This window comes from Scardinius erythrophthalmus, assembly GCF_964197995.2.
Source record: "Scardinius erythrophthalmus genome assembly, chromosome: 1".
In the NCBI taxonomy this organism is placed as follows: domain Eukaryota; kingdom Metazoa; phylum Chordata; class Actinopteri; order Cypriniformes; family Leuciscidae; genus Scardinius; species Scardinius erythrophthalmus.
In genome coordinates, this window is record NC_138221.1 from 41,920,949 (window position 1) to 41,940,837 (window position 19,889).

Here is a 19,889-nt window from a genome sequence, read left to right on the forward strand (position 1 = left end):
TACACAGTCATTAGTGGAGAACCAATGCTAACACTGTAGATCAGATATGATGCGTATGGATCAAATATAGACCCACAGCACAGGACAAATTCACAAGCTTTCGACTTCACAGGAGTTCATCATTTCCACCAATCAGAGTGAAGACCTTGCTAAAGTCTATAAGGGGCTCTGCTTCTAATGAGCACAATGGCTGGGCAATCAACTTTGGGTCCATTCACCACAGCTCCTTCAAAATGAAAGCAACTTACACTTTTTAAAAACTGGAAACAATATACTTTTACTTATTAGTAACAATATATATTTTTTTTCAATTTCCCCATGTTTTCAAAGCTGCATTACATTTAGAGAACTCATTTTTAGCATAAAAATTTTTGCCTAAACTGGATGGTGAAATCATGAGCTGGTATTCATTCAAAAGAACAGAACTTATTTTGCAACTTTATAAATAACTTTACTGTCACTTTTGACCAATTTAACGCATTCTTGATAAATACAATTATTCATTTATTTTAATTCATATTATAATAGTGTTGCACAGAAAAGTTTATAATCCATCACTGCATGATTAAGGTCTACAAAAGCACTTAAAATGATCATCTATCACATTCTTAAATGCAGTGTTTACCTGAATTCGAGGTAAACAGAAGCATTAGTAAGACTAAAATCCTTCAAATAAATACCCCCTTGCCACTAGGCAGCCCAAACAAAAGCTTGAGCCTTTAAAAGCCCTGTTTCATACAGCAAGAAATGACCTAATTTTCTTGACTGTACCATTAGCCCAGAATCCTTAGCTTGGACCTGGCAGCTAACACAATAGCTTTAGATGTGGCTCTGCATTTTCAGCAAGAGGGATCTGACCACCATGTGAATGATTTACAACCAATACATCTTAAATAAGACAGAGATGCAACCAAAGCTCAGACTTTCTTGGCAAGTCCACCCACCACTTCTAAATGCTAAACAGTCACACACACACACACACACACACACACACACACACACACACACACACACACACACACACACACACACACACACACACACACACACACAGAATGACAGACAGTGAGAGCACTGAGGCATAACATCTGTGTGTGGGAACCATTAAATCACCTCGCGCAGCATCTGTGTACCTCTGCATTCAGAAGCCCCTCTAATTTAAACTCAATTAATGGTCCGATGTAGCAGTCACCTGACCTCGGCCACCCCGCTGCAGATGCATTAGTGTTTCCGAACGCAATCACAGGAGGCTGCGACTCATGGATCTGCCCACTCACCGCCATATACGCCGTGCCACCCAGGCGAGTGAACCCACAGAGAGTCGAACGACCTGCATCTCATCCACCCCTGAATATTGAGGCAAAAGCTTTTCGGTGTCCTCTTAAAACCACCTGTCTACAGTCATCAGCATCAGGGGGGCACATCCACTGTGAACAGTCCCTGTTATTACAGACACACGTGACACAAGTGGCTTGTCCGAAGACCGCTGTGTTAAACACAGCCCATTTACAACTATTTCTCTCTCTCTCACACACACATGCATCCATACTTTCCCTGTCGTCCTCTCTCTGGCACACACATATCTCTGAATGACTGCTGCACACTGGGATAAAGGGAGAGGGAATGAAAGGAGAATAACATTCTTTAAAGCAAAAGCTACAGAGCATCAGGCTCACACAACCCATAGTTCTCACTTCTGTCTACAACATGCTCTCCAACTTTCACTCCGGGCAAGCCTTGTTCAAAAGACCATTGCTGGACCTCAGCATGAGATGATGGTGTTTCCACGGTGTCTTCTCAAGCTGCTTTTATCCACAGCCATTTACAGTAAAATGATTACAGTGACAGTCTTAACCTGAGGCTATGCACACACGCTATTGTATCTATACGGAGACATACCAAGTTTCAGTAAAAACAGTAATATTGTGAAATATTATTGACCAAAACATTAACTGTGAATAGCTGTTTTCTATTATACTATAATATACAACAAGAACAGAAAAAAGAGAAAGACCAACTGACTTTGAGCCATTACAAATTATTGCACTTATTATTACTAGTTTGACTTTATTTCTGTCATACATCTACAAAAGTTCTTGAGATTCAACAGAAGTTTAGACGGTAATATTTTGTGGAATTTTTCATATCAAGTCACCATTATGGTGATCAGTGTTTGCTTTAGTTGGGCTCTTGACCCTTTCCTTTTTAACATTAGTATTTCTCTGGATGCTCCAAGTCTGTGTTTATGAAGCACATTTGTTGTGGCAAGAGAAACTATGACTTGGGCTGTGTCACCCAAAAGCATCGTAAGGCTAATTTAATCGTACAGACCATTTGTTTCAGTTGGTTTGCGATCAATATTATTTTAAAATGTAATTTATCATGTGATTGCAAAGCTGATTTACATTACTCCAGTCTTCAGTTTCACATGATCCTTCAGAAATCATTCTAATATGTTGATTTGCTGCAAGAAACATTTATTGTTATTATCAATGTTGAAAACAGTTGTGCTACTTAATATTGTTGTGGAAACCGTGATAATTTTTTCAGGATCACTTGAAAGTTCAAAGAACAACTTTTTTTTTTAAATAGAAATCTGAAAATGTATAAATATCTTCATTGTCACCTTAGAACATCTAATTAATGACCCCAAACGTATATTATAAACATAACTTTTAATTGTTTAAAAAATATTCCCAATCATCCAAAACCACACTAAACAGTTACACACACAAAACAAACCTTAATATAAACTAAAACTAAATTATAATTGTATAATTATATTTGAATTGGAAAAACAAGTGTTGTTTTATAAGGAATATCCATCTAATTGAATCTAAAACAAATGTATTAGAATTAGAGGTGGGAAAGCTGGCTGTGCAATTTGGGTTTGGAATAGGTCTCCCAGAAATAATCATATTATCATTCAAGATTATGCATAATCACTGATGTCAAACTTCGCATCCTGCCATAACTTGGTCATTGTCATTGTTGGGGCTCAACTGCATCCGTTCTCATTCACTTTCACTGTACAGAAAGATACCCGGGACATAAATGGCTAGTTTATATACCTTCTTTTGTGTGAACTATCCCTTTAACCAGAGAGATGCATTAATGTATTCACCAAAAAGATCATGCTTGACATCATGCTTCACCATTTAACTGATGATGATCACCAAAACCAGCACCAGTATTAACTTGCATAAACAGCATCAACCTGACAGTATCAGCAAGACATTTCATAATGAATCTGTCACTCTCCTCACCTGGCTTTGATCCCTATTCACCTCCACCCATCATTCCTTTATTCCAGCAGGAGCAGAGCATGACGGACAGTGTGTGTCAATGAAAGGGTGAGACTAAGGTGACCGTGTCCAATCTGCACCGACATAGAGAAGGTGCGAGTGACATACAGGAAGTGAGAGTGAGCAGCGCTGGCAGCAACGAGACTGTCAGCGTTCAGAGAGCCGCCCTCCCGTGGCTGGCACACGCGTGCTATCACTGCCAGTCTTGTACCACGTAGGCAACAACAGTCCATCTGCTGCAGAAACAGCCAGAGGCGTTCCACCTAGAGCTGGCTAGCATCCCAAACAACAAATCAATAGTCACTTCTCACCTGCCACCAGATAATTCAACAGCACCAGCAGAGAAATGAAGAGCTCCGTATGGAGGCCGTCCCCTCGTTCTGCTCCAAACCTGAGCTGTAAAGTCACTCTGAATGTCTCGCATCACCTGGGTGCGATTCCCTAATCCACCTCAATGGCATGATCCCTTGCCAGACACTGCTGTCACGCTTAATTTCAGAGCCACAGGCTGTGATGTGTAGAGGGACACTCCATCCAAATCCTACGTCAGACTACTGTGTTTCCCAGCGGAGTGAGATCTGGGCAAGGAGGTGCTCAGCAAACAGGGCAGATTCTAGGGAACAGTCTTCGGTCTACATGTTCTGGACCTTCAAATGCACATAATAGTTTTGAAAAGAATACCTAGTTAGCTGCCTCACTGCCTACATTGGGAGCTGCCTTTTAAGGTGGCATTATAAAAGTCAAAAGTTAGTGATTTTGAATGCTCTACACGCTCAGGAATCATACAGGAGACTCGAGTTAATCCAATAAATACTGAAGACATACATATAGCATATACATTATTGTCTTTTTTTTTTACATCATTTTTTATTTTGATGAACAAAACACTGAGACCAAATCAGGCATTATTAGTGATTCAATTCTATTTATTTATTATCTGTATATTCATTTGCATCTATTTTTAGATTATGTTTGCATCTACTTATTCAAAGGGATAGTGATAGATTATGGCAAAGATTTATTTTCATTTTTTTATGAGTTACTTCCACCTCTATTTTATCTCAGCTTCTCTAAAAATGAATAATTATCCATATTTCTTACTGTGCATTATTATGTTGAGATGCCTAAATTCATGACAAGAACATGAACTGACACTGACAAAAACCTATTTTAATATTTTAAAAAAGACCATAAAAAGCATCTTTCACAAGCTGTATGCGCAATACACAGAGCTGCTTCATCATTGACAAACGACAGAAGTCATGTTTTTATTCCTACAAAGGATTATAGGTATATATCCCCTCATCCGCTGCTATTTTTGTTTTCTGTCTAACAAAGTATCCAATAACAGATACAATATCTGATACAAAAGATTCAGTGCGTAAGTGAACTGTCTGAACGAATCAAACTGAATTGTGAACAATTTCAGACCTTTTGGCAAACAATTTTGACTAATCAGATCAGAAGAGTGATTCATTCACAAATCTGGCATCGCTAATTCTGTTTCTAAACAGCTGATAGGAAACACGACACAATTGCTTGAAAAACTGATCAGGGAAAAATACTCTCAGGATAGCATATGGCAATCTCTACTAACACATAAGAATTTATCAGTATTTTTTTGAACCTTTTTTTTACAGACATAAAAATAATGATCCATATCGGCCGCAATTTTCAGTGCATGAATTATATTTATAATCGAATTTCTCTCACACTGTCCGCCATCTTGTATTTTGTTTTCACTGCACTCATCACAGTGCATTCTGGGATGGCCTTTTTTTCTGGAGCGTGCCTGTGATGCCTTAACATGCTGCCTACGGATGCCTCTTACTAAGTTTTGAAAAAAGTTTATGTGTGCATGTCTTTTTGGTCTACACATGAGACAAAATTAGTCTCGTTCAGATCCTAATTGCCTTTGATGAAGTTTGCAAATCACGTTATTTGAGCGTCCATCCGGCATGCGGGCATCGTCACGAAGAGGGTCTAAAATCATCCGTCTTTGTGCTCAGCTAATGACACCAGCACACAAACATCCATCTGCTGCCACAGGCAGCAAACGCCACGTGAACACTCCCAATCACACACGTACCTGAACAGTGAGCTAATGTAACTAACTGTGCAAGAAAGCCTGAAAAAACGAAGACAGGAATGATTTCAAGCAGAAAATTCTGCAAAAAGGATGTTGACTTTGTCTGCAGATTATTCATGTTCAAGTTTAGCCATAGTAAAAAGTATGCTGTGGTATTAAATATTATCAATACAATTATCGTAAAATAAAAATGAAATGACAAAAATAGCACAGTGTTGCAATTGATTATGAGACAAGCAAGAACCAATGACGTTTAATGTCAAACACATTGCTCTATTTGGACATACCGACCAACCTGACCCAGCAATATTGCCTCAAACAATGGTGTGATTTTGGAGGTAGGACTATCCGTCTAATGGAAGAAAGGGTGTGTGTCAAGAAAACCTGTTTGAAAACAGTCATTATTTCTTTTGTAATTCCTTTTGGTGACACTAGTGGCACAGAAATGACACACTTGGCTTTACCTTTACTACTTCAACTAAAACTAAAGCATTCAATTCACTCTCAGAAAAAAAGGTACAAAAGCTGTCACTGGGACAGTAACCTTCAAAAGGGTTCCAATATGTACCATTTAGGTACTAATATGTACACTTTTGGTACCAATATGTACCATTGAGGTACTAAAATGCACTTTTTAGGTACAAAGGTGTACCTTTTGAAAAAGTACCGCCACAGTGACAGCTTTTGTACCTTTTTTTCTGAGTGTTCAAGTGCTAAAATAAAACTTGTGACAATCAACAGGACAATCTGTTCTCAATGATTGTGCCGAGACCTCATAACCAGGAAGGCACTGCAGAAAGGAGATCACTTCTGAGGCCAGTCTGAGTCCGAGCAGAAGGTCAGGAAGGCTGACGTGGAGGGAAGCACAATGCAGCACTGCCTGGGCAATGCCTGCTCCATTTGACAGCTCGCACACACACAGTCACACACACACACACACACACACACACACACACACAGTCACACACACACAGTCACACACACACACACACACACACACACACACACACACACACACACACACACACACACACACACACACACACACACACACACACACACACACACACAGTCACACACACACACACACACACAAACACACACACACACACACACACACACACACACACACACACACACACACACACACACACACACACGCACGCACACACACGCACACACACACACACACACAAGAGAAGCTGTACTCATTAAGGATCTGACTGAGGCTGACAAACGCGGCTCAGCTCGGCCAGACAAAGCTAAGATGCTACTGTGCCTCTTGCTGTGGTGTGTAAGGAGGACGTACAGGCTCCTCATTACACCCTACTGCTCTCCACTGCCCTGAAAGTTTTACTTGTCATCTCTGTGCTACAGTAGAATTTGACTACTTTGACACTGGCTTCAAAAACTACATGTCCAGTTGGCCAGTTTGAGCTTGAACTGTTATGGGTCATTTAATTTGATTTACAGAAGTAAGACATTTTCCTGGATTAACATCCTTTGCTGGTCCTGAGACAAAATCCATATTAACCGATCACAGCTCTCTGATTATAGGCTTAGGTTTCTAGACTGCAGCAGGGTTGAGTGAAATTCAGAATTTAGAAAAAGGAATTTGATAAAAATTTCAATTGAATTGAGACCGGCAGGATGTTGAACTGGAATTTGTATTAGAATGACAGGAAGAATTTCCTGTTACAATTTAAAGAAACACAAGTGAGTTTAGCTTCAATTATTTCAAAACAAGGAATACTTGGAATTTAATCCAATACAAGTTTTGTGACAAAACATAAATAATTACATTTATACATTTACAAATAATTCTCATTTATTCCCTGAAATGCATAATTTTCGGTCAACATCTTTAATACTGTCAAATGTCAGCCAACTATAGTAAACAGATCCTATTTTTGCCACATTAAAAAAAACAAATAAACAAAATGTCCACTGTTTCAGATTTATAACTGATTTTTTACTTTATAAAAATAAATGTAACATCAAATTTTCAATCTAGTGAATATATATTATTTTGCATAAACTACAACATTCTAGGAAAGATATTATTTCACCATAAAAAATCTGAAAATTAATTAATTAAATATTTATTAAAAATTAATAAATTATTTAAATATAATGAAAAAATTAATAAATTATAAAATACAAATGTCTACAGGTGACATTTCAAATATTTCTTATCCAATTTAAATTATACTTCCTGATATTCAAATTCAGTTCAAACTGAGTAACTGATGAGTTTAAATCAAGTTGAGGTCAGATTGGGTTTAGGAATAGTCATTAGGGTTGTTAATGTTGATGCAATGCTGTCTTACTTTGGCAAATCATGTCATGCATTACGTGTTAAGTATTGGGCTAAGAAAGATAAAAGATAATGAAACTCCAATTTAGACTCAATTCTGAAATAACCACCAGTGTTCCAGATCACAGAAACACACGAGGAGTGAATGCGAGTAAGAGAGAGAGAATATGTGTTTGTGTGTTAGAGGGGAGGTGATTGGCTGGACTTACGGCCTTTGGTTTAAATGGTGGCTGAACTTCCTTGTTCTCCAGCTTCTCCCAATCCATGTAACGGAAGAAGCCGTGTTCCCTGATGTCTCTCTCACCCTCAGGGCCACAGCCCAGACGCTTGCCTGGGTGTTTGGTCATCAGCTGAAACAGTACAGAGCAGAGAGGTGAGAGGACCATTAGGTATATAGTATGGCTGTCAATTGCTTAAGAAATAATCAAATTAAATGATATGATATACAGAATTCTATGATATACAGAATAATTAAATCAAGTTAATCAGAAATAATAGCATATCTATATTTTCTTTCTGACAAAAGACATTTACATTAAAGGATGAGCAGAGAGTAGTTTCTAGCTTAGCACATAAATTATGTATGCCGCATGATACATTTTTCACTAATGTATTTAAATTAACCTGCATGTATTTTGAACTATATTATATTAATATGCAACACACAGAGCTCAAATATTTAGCTCAAAATGCAGCCAGGGTACCTGCCATACTGTAGATTGGCCTCACTCCAAAGAGTTTTGTTCAATAATTTTGTTTTATGGGTCAAAAATACATGTTCCATTAACATCCCTGGAGGGCGTAAAACTAAATCCAGAGAAATGAGAATGTCGTTAATTTTTTTTGCTCGAATAATTGTTACTTTGCAACCTTTGTTTTAGCACAGCTTCTTTTCATCATCTTCCTCCGCACACCCAACTCTCTCCATTTTTCCCCTTCACCGACAGCTGTTTTATTCCCCAGCAGAACATGCTATGTTGAATATAACAAAATCGTTTGGATATTTTATTCCAGTGAGTGACTTTAGCGTGTGTAGGAGAGATTAGGCGAGGGGAAAAACAACTTGCCGCTTCTTCTTCAGCGCCTCAGTGCGCATGAAAAATTGATGGCAGCAGAGAAAGTCTTTCCAGGCTCTTGTAAGGCACAGGTGGAGGTGGTGGTGAAGTGAGGGAGATGAAGGTCTCTGCTGACTGGTAGAGCCTTAACCCTCAGTGGATCAGGAAGGGGCTGGGTCGCGGGCCGGTCGGGATGGGTTGGATCAATCCCTGACCCGAGATGCCTTCTGGACTCATGGCGCTTGCTAAGAGGCGTGTGCTCCACTGCCCTCTGAAGCTTTGTCATCATTGTCATCATTAATGTATACAGCAGGGGCCAGGACTCACTGTGTGGCAGTGCTGACATGTACAGCTGGGCCATGCTGCCACAGAGACACAGCTGGCTGATTCTTTCTCTCCATCCATATGTCCATCCATTCAAATATATCTATCTATTCGAAACACACATCCCACCTCTTGTTTTATTCGCGAATCGGTCGGTACGAACAGCATAATGGTGTTAATGGGACGACCAACTTAAAAGTAAGTAAACAACTCAGATACTTCGATATCACCGATTTAGGTCACAATCAAACTTCAAATGGCCTGAAAATATGATGACTGTGGGTATTTTTTGTGAGAAATCAGCTTGGTGAAATTAAGGTACATCTTTTTGTCTGCGACCATTGTTTACCGAGCTTGATGACTGATGAAAATAAGTTGACTATTAAAAAGAACAGCGGAACACCAGTTCACAAATAAAATTAATTGTTTATATTGTTACTGCCTTAAGCTATTATTTTGGAATAGATGTAAAAATGCTTTAAAAAAATAAATTGATGAAATTTATTCTCGGTTTTAATAAACAGAACATTACCACCTACATAGTTTTATGTAAAAATACAAAATAGAACTGTTTATTTATTTATTTAATGTTTAACTAGGAAAATGTGATAACATTAAGTATAACTGGGACATTTATAAAAAACCTTCCTACCCATCCATCCATCCATCTCTCATTTTCAGCTTGTTTCTGTACAGCTGACCGCTCATATTTCACAGCTGTCCCGCTCTGAACATCAGAGCTGCTGTAATCTGACAGTGCAATTCAGGAGAGGCTCTAGAGGCCGACTGAAGCCAAAAACACAAGTGACCTGCAGCATCAGAGTCAAGTCAAGTGCTTTATCTCTCCCTCCTGGCCTTCTTTAGCCTTCTACACAGAAGTGTGGCAGGAGTGCTCTTCAGAGAATTCAGCACTGATGCTCTTAAACTTTATCTCTGGGCTAGTGACGGTGACTCGGTTGGTCACATGAAAGACAGACAGCAATAGAAACCTATGGGATGTTTTGCCTCATCACTGTCTTTTCAAATGAACCTAAGATGGATCATGACCAAGGGTTCACTCTTACAAGTAAATATTTTTCAATGGTTTTTGAACTAATAAAGTTACATTACTTTTCTAGTCTTTCATGGTACTGGGATAAGAATTCATAATGGATAAGGACTGAACAACAATGGAAAAATAAATAAATAAATAAAAATAATAATATACTTTATATATGTATTTTATGTAAGTACATTGGGGATTTTCATAAGATGCCACAGCTCTATTTGGAAATGATCATTCTAGAATGATTGCAGTGATTTTATTGAGGAGTGCATCTGCAAAGATCACAAAAAATAATAAATACTTTTTACTCTAACTTTGTTAGTGCAGGGCAGAACAATTTGAAATATTTTGGTGTTCAAGCAATAACCAACTCAAACATAAGCCTAAAGTAAACATAAAAGGAACACAGTATAAAAAAAATCTCTGGTTCAAAATATCAAACGTGTTTAATATGTGTCAACTCAAATCTGCAGACTAGCTTTGACTTTTGGCAAATAGCATCAACGTGTCCATACTATAAATCAAGTAAAAAAGTCATGTAGTGTATTCCAGCCTTTACACTAATATAAAACAGAGCAAAACTATTCCCAAACTTACAATTTTACTCATTTTTAAGACATTTCCACATCTGGAAATCACAATTTTTAAAATTCCCTTATTGATCGCAAGGTGCATTATCACCACTTGAGAATGTGAATGACTAACAGTCTCTTCTACCCAATGAGGAAAACTCAATAAACAATACATATAAAAGACAAAAGATCTATCTCCACTTTTATATTAGCTACATTCCAACAGTATCAAGAACAGGCATTAAGCTGAGCATGCACCAGGATCTACACTCAGATGGTTTGACAGATGGCTCGAGATACCATTGTACTGTCAGTGTATAGTGACAAGCACTTACACAAATACAGCATATGCAAAAAGAAAATGGAAAAAAGAAAAAAAGTGAGCGAGAGTCTGTGTGCGAGCTCTAGATTGGCCTTAGTCATGGCGTATCAGCCTGTATCAGGCTTGTGTCCCAAGCCTCTCTCAGCGGTGTGCTGGGCTGTGTTCCATATCAAAGAACCACAGCATCCCACTTTAATCCTATGATATCAGAGCTGTACACTCCATCAACACTGATAATACTCTTCAATTAGCACTCGGAGCACTGCAGTCGCACACATCTGCTGTTGCACAAGCCATTTCAGCGGTACGCCGTCCTCTGCCTCTGTCAGCTTCCTTAAACCAGTCCTTAAACGCAACCGGCAGCTTTTTCATTATTTTTTTAGAATTAATATAATATAATTCAGCTACTTTATCATCCTCATATGCTGTGTCTCAAAACATATTGAGCTGTCTATCTACACTTACCAAAAAGTACGGCGGTGGTGCCATACCATAGTTATGGTGTCAGATGGTACTTTACGTTTATGCTTTTGGCAGATGCTTTTATCCAAAGTTTATCATTGCACAGCATTCGAACAAATACATTTTATCAGTTAATGAATTACCTGGGAATTGAACCAATGACCTTGGTGTTGCTAGCATCATTCTCTACTGTTTGAGCAAACGTTTGAGAGATATTTAGGAGAGAAATGAATACATTTAGTCTGCAAGGATACATTAAACTGTTAATAAGTGACAGTAAAGATAAATAATTTACAGATGATTTCTATTTTAAAGCTTTCGATTCATCAAAGAATACTGAAAAAAATGTATCACGATTTCTACATAAATATTAAGCACCACAACTGTTTTCAACATTGATAATGAGAAATGCTTCTTGCATCAAATCATCATATTAGAATGATTTCTGAAGGATCATGTGACACTGAAGACACTTGAGTAATGATGCTGATAATTCAGCTTTGCCATCAAAGGAATAAAGTGCATTTTAATATAGAAAACAGTTATGTTAAATTGTAATAGTATTTTACAATATTACTGTTTTTACTGTATTTTTGATCAAATAAAGAAAGAGACTCATTTTACCGACCCCAGACTTTTGAATGGTAGTGTATGCCATAGTAATGAATGATCACCAAATAAATTTTCATACTTTTTTGTAAACAGCATTTTTTTTTGGCATTACACACATGATGAACCAAAAACGCTGTCTAGGTAGACACAGTTATAAAAATCTTGTGCATCAATATATACATCACGTCTTACAGAGAGTTTAATACACTCTCTGTGCTGTTTCTCTGCAATCTGCCGATGTAAGTGGCACAAATGAATATTCCCTCAGCGGATGTTCTGTGCATAAAAGCCTATATACCCTTCAACTAAAACCCCAGGCTCTTCAGAAGCAAAGAGGAGGATTTGCTTTTTCATGGCAGAATAAGGCATCAACATTTTTATTACGACAGGTTCAATTTGTCCATCTGTCCTCTGAAAGTCACAAGGCCAGACTAAATTAGTCATTCAATTACTGTGCTGGAAGAACGATTGCTCCGCTTGGTTAAGGGAAATACCTCATTTATATTGCATGGCTCCATTGTAGCTTTCCCGGAAGCGCGGGCGGCAGCGCCACACGGCTAAAGCCGTGCTCGTCCAAACTTACAGGATTTTCCAATCTGTCTTAAATGTCAAGGATTCATTTAGTATTCCTGCTCTATTTTAGGAGATTGTTGTGGAGAGAGGCCTCCAGGATCTGACACACTTGCTGCACTGCAGAATTAAGCTATTAGAGAAGTTCAGCGAGCACTTACAGCAGATCCTATGGAAGAGAGAGGGAGACAGAACTCATCAAGACAGTGAGCTCTGCAGACAAACTGAGGAGAAGACAGAAAGAGGATAAGTCGAGGAAGAAAAAAGTCGACAAGCAGAAAAGACGAGGGTTATCCAGAGCATCTATATCTACGAGAGAAAATAGACGGAAAATGAAAGGATGTAGAAAAGAGAGGCAGAATGAGGGAACAGAGGGAGGAGAGGAGGGGGTCTTTTGTTTATCAGGCTTTACCCAGCAGCATGCTGTATTTTCATGAAGCCAGTCAAAGAGGGGTAGCATTCAGATTCTGAACGCAGAGGGTTGATTCATTATTTAATGCTCACATTAGCATGAATGTATTAGTGCGCAGGTCCCTCCGGAGACACCTGCTCTCACATCTCCCTTTCCACTTTATATTCCAGAACTTGTTGTCCTCCCAATACCAAAGATTTCCATTGTCCTAACTCAAACAAAATGGGTCACCAGACGGCATGCTGGGTAGATGATCAAAGCCCAAGGAAAATCTATGTTGGTGTATCCCATGAACACACGCCCTTTGCATTTATTTAATTTCTTCTGAAATTTAAATAGCTGAATGTTTGAAAATGTATCTTTTTTTATGAATTATTATTATTATTATTACGATAATAAGAACTGGGAAATTGATTTGAATGGTCCTTGACTTTCTTTATTTTTAATGTTGTTGACAGGTTTTGTGAGATTCACCCAGATAACAGATGTGTCATATCCCAACCACCGCAAGATTGTACCCGCGTCCTCCACGGCACATCCCTGGCTTTCATTTTTCTACAAAACTCTTTTCTCCTTTTCTCAGCAGCCATATGCTCCACCCTGACACCGCAGTGACAAGGAGAAAGAACAGAAACATGTAAAGAATAAGCAAATAGGAGACAGCTCCCTTTCGAGCACTTTTAGGGAATACGTTATCCTACTGACTGAGATGCCCCTGACATTCTGAGGCTTTTGTCTGTTTTTTTGAGGGCTTTATCTTCACACACACAAAAAACCCAACAACAACAAAAAAACATTCATATCCTTTTAAAGCCAGCCTAGCCATGCTCTAGTAAAAGCAGGAAACTAACAGAGCTGAGATCCTGGGTCCTGCACACAGCCAAGAGTCATTGGCATTCCCACTGTGTGCCGTCTAAGGCCGTATGTTTGTGTGCTTTTATCTGCAGGAGAGACGATCTCTCAAATAAAGAATTAGATCATGTGTACTCGCTGCTTCACCTGCCAGCGCTCGAGTCTTGAGCAGCACTGGCTTGCTAATAACAGAGAGAGAGAGGGAGGGAGGGAGGGAGAGAGAGAGAGAGAGAGAGAGAGAGAGAGAGAGAGAGAGAGAGAGAGAGAGAGAGAGAGAGAGAGAGAGAGAGAGAGAGAATGAAGAATAAAGAGAGAGCGGGCCATTTTTGAGAGGGTCGTGGCGTGCATATTGAAAGGCTAGGTCAGAGGTTGTGGAATTTTTCAAGGCAGCTGAGAGCAAACTGCTTTGACCACTGCAGTATGAATAAGTGATTCATAATGCATCACATGAGGTCATATAATTACTGGACATTTTCATTCAAAGCAACTCATAGTATGTGAACTGCAGAGACAGTCACCTTGAAACAACTTTCCCAGGGACATGCTGATGAGTTGGACTGTATCGGCACCTTTCCGACCCATGAGTCAACCTGAACTGAATTTGACCCTTTTGGGTTCACTCAGGCCAAGGGGTCAAGGTGTGGCTTGTTAGCATGATTCTGTTAGCCCCTGCTGGTAGATGCTGTAACTACTAATCTTTCTCCATTGACTGTCATTCAAAAAAGGCATGTATTCTCATGACATAAATTAATGCAATTCTTTTTGAGTTATGGTAATGAGAACTGGGTAAATAAAAAGTAACTGTCACAATTCAATTTATATACTCTACTGTTCAAAAGTTTGGGTCCGTAAGATTAAAAAAAAAAAAGTTTCTGAAAGAAGTCTCTTCTGCTCACTAAGGCTGCACTTATTTGATTAAATAGAAATATTATTACAGCTTAAAATAACTGTTTTCTATATTTTAAAATGCAATTTATTCCTGTGATGGCAAAGCTGAATTTTCAGCATCATTACTCCAGTCTTCGGTGTTACATGATCTTTCAGAAATCATAATTGCTGCTCAAGAAACATTTATTATTTGTATCAATGTTGAAAATAGATGTACTGCTTAATATTTGGTGCTATACATTTTTTCTAGATTCTTTGATGAGTTGAAAGAACAGCACATATTTGAAATGTCTTTCCTGTCAATTTCATGCATCCTTGCTTTAAAAAATTATATTTGTTTACATAAAAAAACGTACTAACCGCAAACATTTAAATGCCACTGTATTTGACGACCAAATAATAAAAACAATTCATTTCAACTGGACATTTCCCTGCAGTATGAGACAGGATTTTGGTCACTGCTTCATGAATGTGATGTATACTGGCTGCTCACCCCTTTGCAGATGGCCACAGCCTCCTTGGACATGGATTTGGGATAGGACACATGGTGCTCCATGATGGACTGAAAAAGCTCGTCCTCATCCTCACCATCAAACGGGGGCTGTGGGAAGAAACAGAGCGAGAAGAGAGGGTGAAGATGATAGGAAGATGCTGTTTGATGTCACTATAAATGGTCGACAATAATAACATGGATTATGTCTCATTTGCTTGCAGTTTTCACTCGTGTTTCTTTAAAGGGGTGGTTGATCATGATTTCACTTATTTAACTTTAAGTAGAGTGTAATGTTGCTGTTTGAGCATAAACAACATCTGCAAAGTTACAACGCTCAAAGTTCAAAGCAAAGGGAGATATTTGCTTTTAAAGAAATTGTTTTTTAAGGACTACAACAAACGGCTGGTAGGGACTACACGACATTCCTCCCGGGTTAGTGACATCACGAACCCTAAAATTTACATAAACACCGCCCCTGGGAACGAGATTTATAGATTATCAAGACAGAATATGCTAATCAATGACTAGAAGATATCTACACATAAGCTAAACAAATTCATCAACTAACCATTCAGAAATGTTGTCTACATGTTGTCACTTATTCTTGAGTCTCTCCATCTTTGTCTGATTGTTTGAACATAAAAGGCTGAACGTTTTTGAAATTTTCAGGACACAAGCTGTTGTAGCTCTACCCCCTGTGCTGGGAGCAGTAGCTCATTTGCATTTAAAGGGACAGACACAAAAACTGTGCGTTTTTGCTCATCCTCAAAAGTGACAATTTTAACATGCTATATAAAAATATCTGTTGGGTATTTTGAGCTAAAACTTCACATACACACTCTGGGGACACTCTTATTTTACATCTTGTGAAAAGGGCATTATACCACCCCTTTAACATCAGAAATTTGAAAGTCATCACCATAAAAGTGCCTCTTCAAATCTTGTTTATTTAGGGAAGACTAGAGAGAATTACGACGTCCTTTTGTCAGGACAGCTAAGCAGCAGCAGTCTCCGCTGGAAACAATTCAGACTTTTTTCTCTAGTGTTCAAAGCTTGACTTGTTTCAGAACAATTCATAAATAATTGACTGAGCCCGATAGGCATGAAATACTTGCCGTTAGTCTCGGGAGATTTGCAGAGCGTAATTAATAAAAACTGACCTTGAGATAGCGAGAGGTGATTTACTGCAAGCAGCAGAGAGGAAATGAAACAGAGCGAATGAGAGAAGGCCAAAAAGGCACAAATCCCTTGACGTGGGCCTTCTTGATCTGGCTTGTCATAACTCTTACCTGCCCAGCCAGCATCTCGTAGAGCAAAACTCCAAAAGCCCACCAGTCCACTGACTTTCCATATGGCTGGTAAGCGATGATCTGAAACAGACACACACAGAGCGTAAGGCGTAAACAGAACCAATTACAAATGGGTAACACTCCAAGGACAACTGTAATTATTTAAATCAATCCGCACAATCACATGCTGGAGAGTTTCAGAAGCCCTGAAGTGTTCATGGTGCTTTCAACATGTGTTTTACGTGCTGTAAAGTGCCTTGCACACAATATGAAACAGCTAAAGCTTTGAGGACTAAATTAACTGAAATCCTTCCACTCCTACAGCGTGTTGTGTCTGGGTTTGAGAGTGTGTTGTTGACATGAATCCATCTCAGGTTACACTTGGAGCTGTACCATGTGGTGCTCGGTGAGATGGACTTTCTATTACATGATCCTGCCTCTGGGTAACACACCCATTTTCTTTACTGCGAGCACATGACTTATATGAGATGGCAATACAGTGGTTAATATTGAAAGGATGACTTTCAATAAAACAATACAAAGCTTTTCTTGGACATACTGTGTCCTTGTGGTTATTTCAAAATCATCTTTTGGCATATTTTGCTCTGGAGAAATGCCTTGGGAGAAGCTTTCCTTTGTAGATTTTTACATATCAAAAAATACGATTCACATTTGTTAGTGAGTAAACTCATTTTAAAACATTTAGACATTTACATAAATTATTTATAGGTGATGTGAAACTGAATTAAGTGAGTTTGCTTTCTAAAAACAACACCGCATGAGAGAACACAGTCATTATAAAGAAAACTGCAGCTATCATACGCTATGTTTCTTATTCATGTTTTTATTATTATTTATTATTAGGGTGTCTAACCTATTGGTATTTTACCTGATATTTAAGTTGAATTATCGATAATGTTAATCTAGAGCAGTTATATTACATTCTGTCATTATGATAACCTAAGGACGGTCACACTTAGCACAATAAAAATGTTTTATATTATTGTTCTTTGCCGTTTAACATTTTTAATATTGTAAAACCAGCAAAATGTATAGTCACTAGTATTTAAATCAAATCCTGTATTTAATTCATTTCCTTCTATTGTAGCACAGATTTGCCAACATACCCCATTAATAATCTAATTAACTAGTTATAGAAGGAATATTTAGAGGAGGTCCCTTTATATACCGGTACTACCATTAAAAAATTTGGTGTCTACAAAAGAGATCTATTTAAAAAAAAATGCAGTTCTTTTGAACTTTATATATTCAAAAAGATATAACAAAAATCTGCATATTCAGCTGATTTCTGAAGGGTCATGTGACACTGAAGACTGGAGAAATGATGCAGAAACAAATTACATTTTAAAATATACTACAATAGCAAAACAGACATTTTAAATCGTTATAATATTTCACAAAATTACAGTTTTTACTTTATATTTGATCAAATAAATGCAGCCTTGGTGAAAAAAAGACTTCTTTCAAATGAAAGTATTAAAATAAATCTTACCAATCTACCAACTTTTGAACAGTAGAGTAAAAAGTACCTCCTTCAAATATTCTTTTAAAATATACAGTAGTTTCTGATTAGTAATGAATTCCATTTTATGCAAGAAAAATGAATCATACATTTTTTTTACTTTTGAAGTTTTCATGTATTATCCCATTATAAGATTAGTCTAAGTACTGACTGGTAAAAGTGGGTACAGGTACAGTAGTGAAGCTCTGGTAGATGTACTACTGCATTAGCAAATGTCCATGAATTATACACACATGAAATATGTAGGCCACTGGCTCTTCTCTCTCATTCAATATTTTGCTACTCATCAACAGACATGTACAGGAACCTTTCGGAGCACTTACCTCAGGGGCGATGTAGTCAGGGGTCCCACAGAAGGTCTTGGTGGTGACTCCATCAAGCATGTTCTCCTTGCACATCCCAAAGTCAGCTATTTTGATATGACCCTCTGCGTCCAACATGACGTTATCCAACTTTAGATCTCTGATGCACAAAGAGGTGAGATGAATCAGTGGGAAATGCAAATGAGCAAGAACAAGGAATGACTGTGAGAATGTGTTATTCAATGATGTTTGAGTTTGTGTTATATTAGTGACCCTGGACCACAAAACCAGTCTTATGGGTAATTGTTTAAAATTTTTTAGATTTATACATTATCTGAAAGCTGAATACATAATCTTTCCATTGATGTATGGTTTGTTAGGATTGGACAATATTTGGCCGAGATACGGCTATTTGAAAATCTGGAATCTGAGGGTACAGAAAAATCGAAATATAAAAAAAAAATCACCTTTAAAGTTGTCCATTTCTATTGGCGATTGTGCTGCATCCACTCACAAAAATATATATTTTTTTTATATATTTAGGGTGGGAAATTTACAAAATATCTTCATGGAACATGATCTTTACTTAATATCCTAATGATTTTTGGCATAAAAGAAAAATCGATAATTTTGACCCATACAATGTTTTGTTGGCTATTGCCACAAATATACCCGTGCAACTTAAGACTGGTTTTGTGATCCAGGGTCACAATATATATATACCAGAATATAGCAGATCTAGGCAGGTGGAGCTGGGGGAGGTGGTGGATTTCACAGGAAATTTTAACTACCCCACAGCAAACAGTGAAAATATTTCAACATTGATCAAACAATCTCATTGGCTGCACACACACACACACACACACACACACACACACACACGCACATGCACAAAACACAATATTTAGCTATTCAGCTTTTTTCCCTAAAGTAATTGAAATACCATATGGATAAATCAGTTTTAAATGATTCACAGAAGATTAATGAATTTACCAACTCTATCGCTGTATTACAATCCAAAACAATATTTAATCATCTTTCTTAAGTCATGAAATTAGTCTAATAGTGCAGACTTAATGGACAAATGCTTAATAACGCATTTAAAATCATTGCAAAATTCATTCACTTTTTTATGTCGCCAGCAAAATCATCTCAACTACACCATTAATATTCATTACACTGACTGGCCTATGCAGCTTTACAGGTGAGCTTGATGAAGGAGAAAAAAGGGCTTTGTAAAGAATTCATGAGTGCTGTCTGTTTGCAGTGGAAACATGTTTTGTGATAACAGACTAGATTACAGCCCTACTTCCTGTTTAGGCCATCGTCCAGGGGCGGACTTGCTGTACTGGTACAATGAAAAAGAATATTTTTTTTTGTCATGTAATGAAACGCAGAACAAGTCAAAAGGCTGCACTGTTTTATTAAGACGCAGGT

At 37.9% G+C, this 19,889-nt stretch overlaps 1 protein-coding gene across 2 annotated transcripts in view; it reads right to left on the minus strand.

Moving 5' to 3' along the window:
* The window catches only part of prkcbb (protein kinase C, beta b), a 143,392-nt gene that overhangs the window by 13,031 nt on the left and 110,472 nt on the right, over positions 1 to 19,889 (minus strand). For both annotated transcript variants that reach the window (XM_081384997.1, XM_081384996.1), the window contains exons 13-16: positions 18,474 to 18,612; positions 16,608 to 16,688; positions 15,319 to 15,426; positions 7,921 to 8,061 (exon numbers count right to left, since the gene is read on the minus strand). In XM_081384997.1, the coding sequence (XP_081241123.1) occupies positions 7,921 to 8,061; positions 15,319 to 15,426; positions 16,608 to 16,688; positions 18,474 to 18,612 (469 nt within the window). The remainder of the gene's footprint in view (positions 1 to 7,920; positions 8,062 to 15,318; positions 15,427 to 16,607; positions 16,689 to 18,473; positions 18,613 to 19,889) is intronic.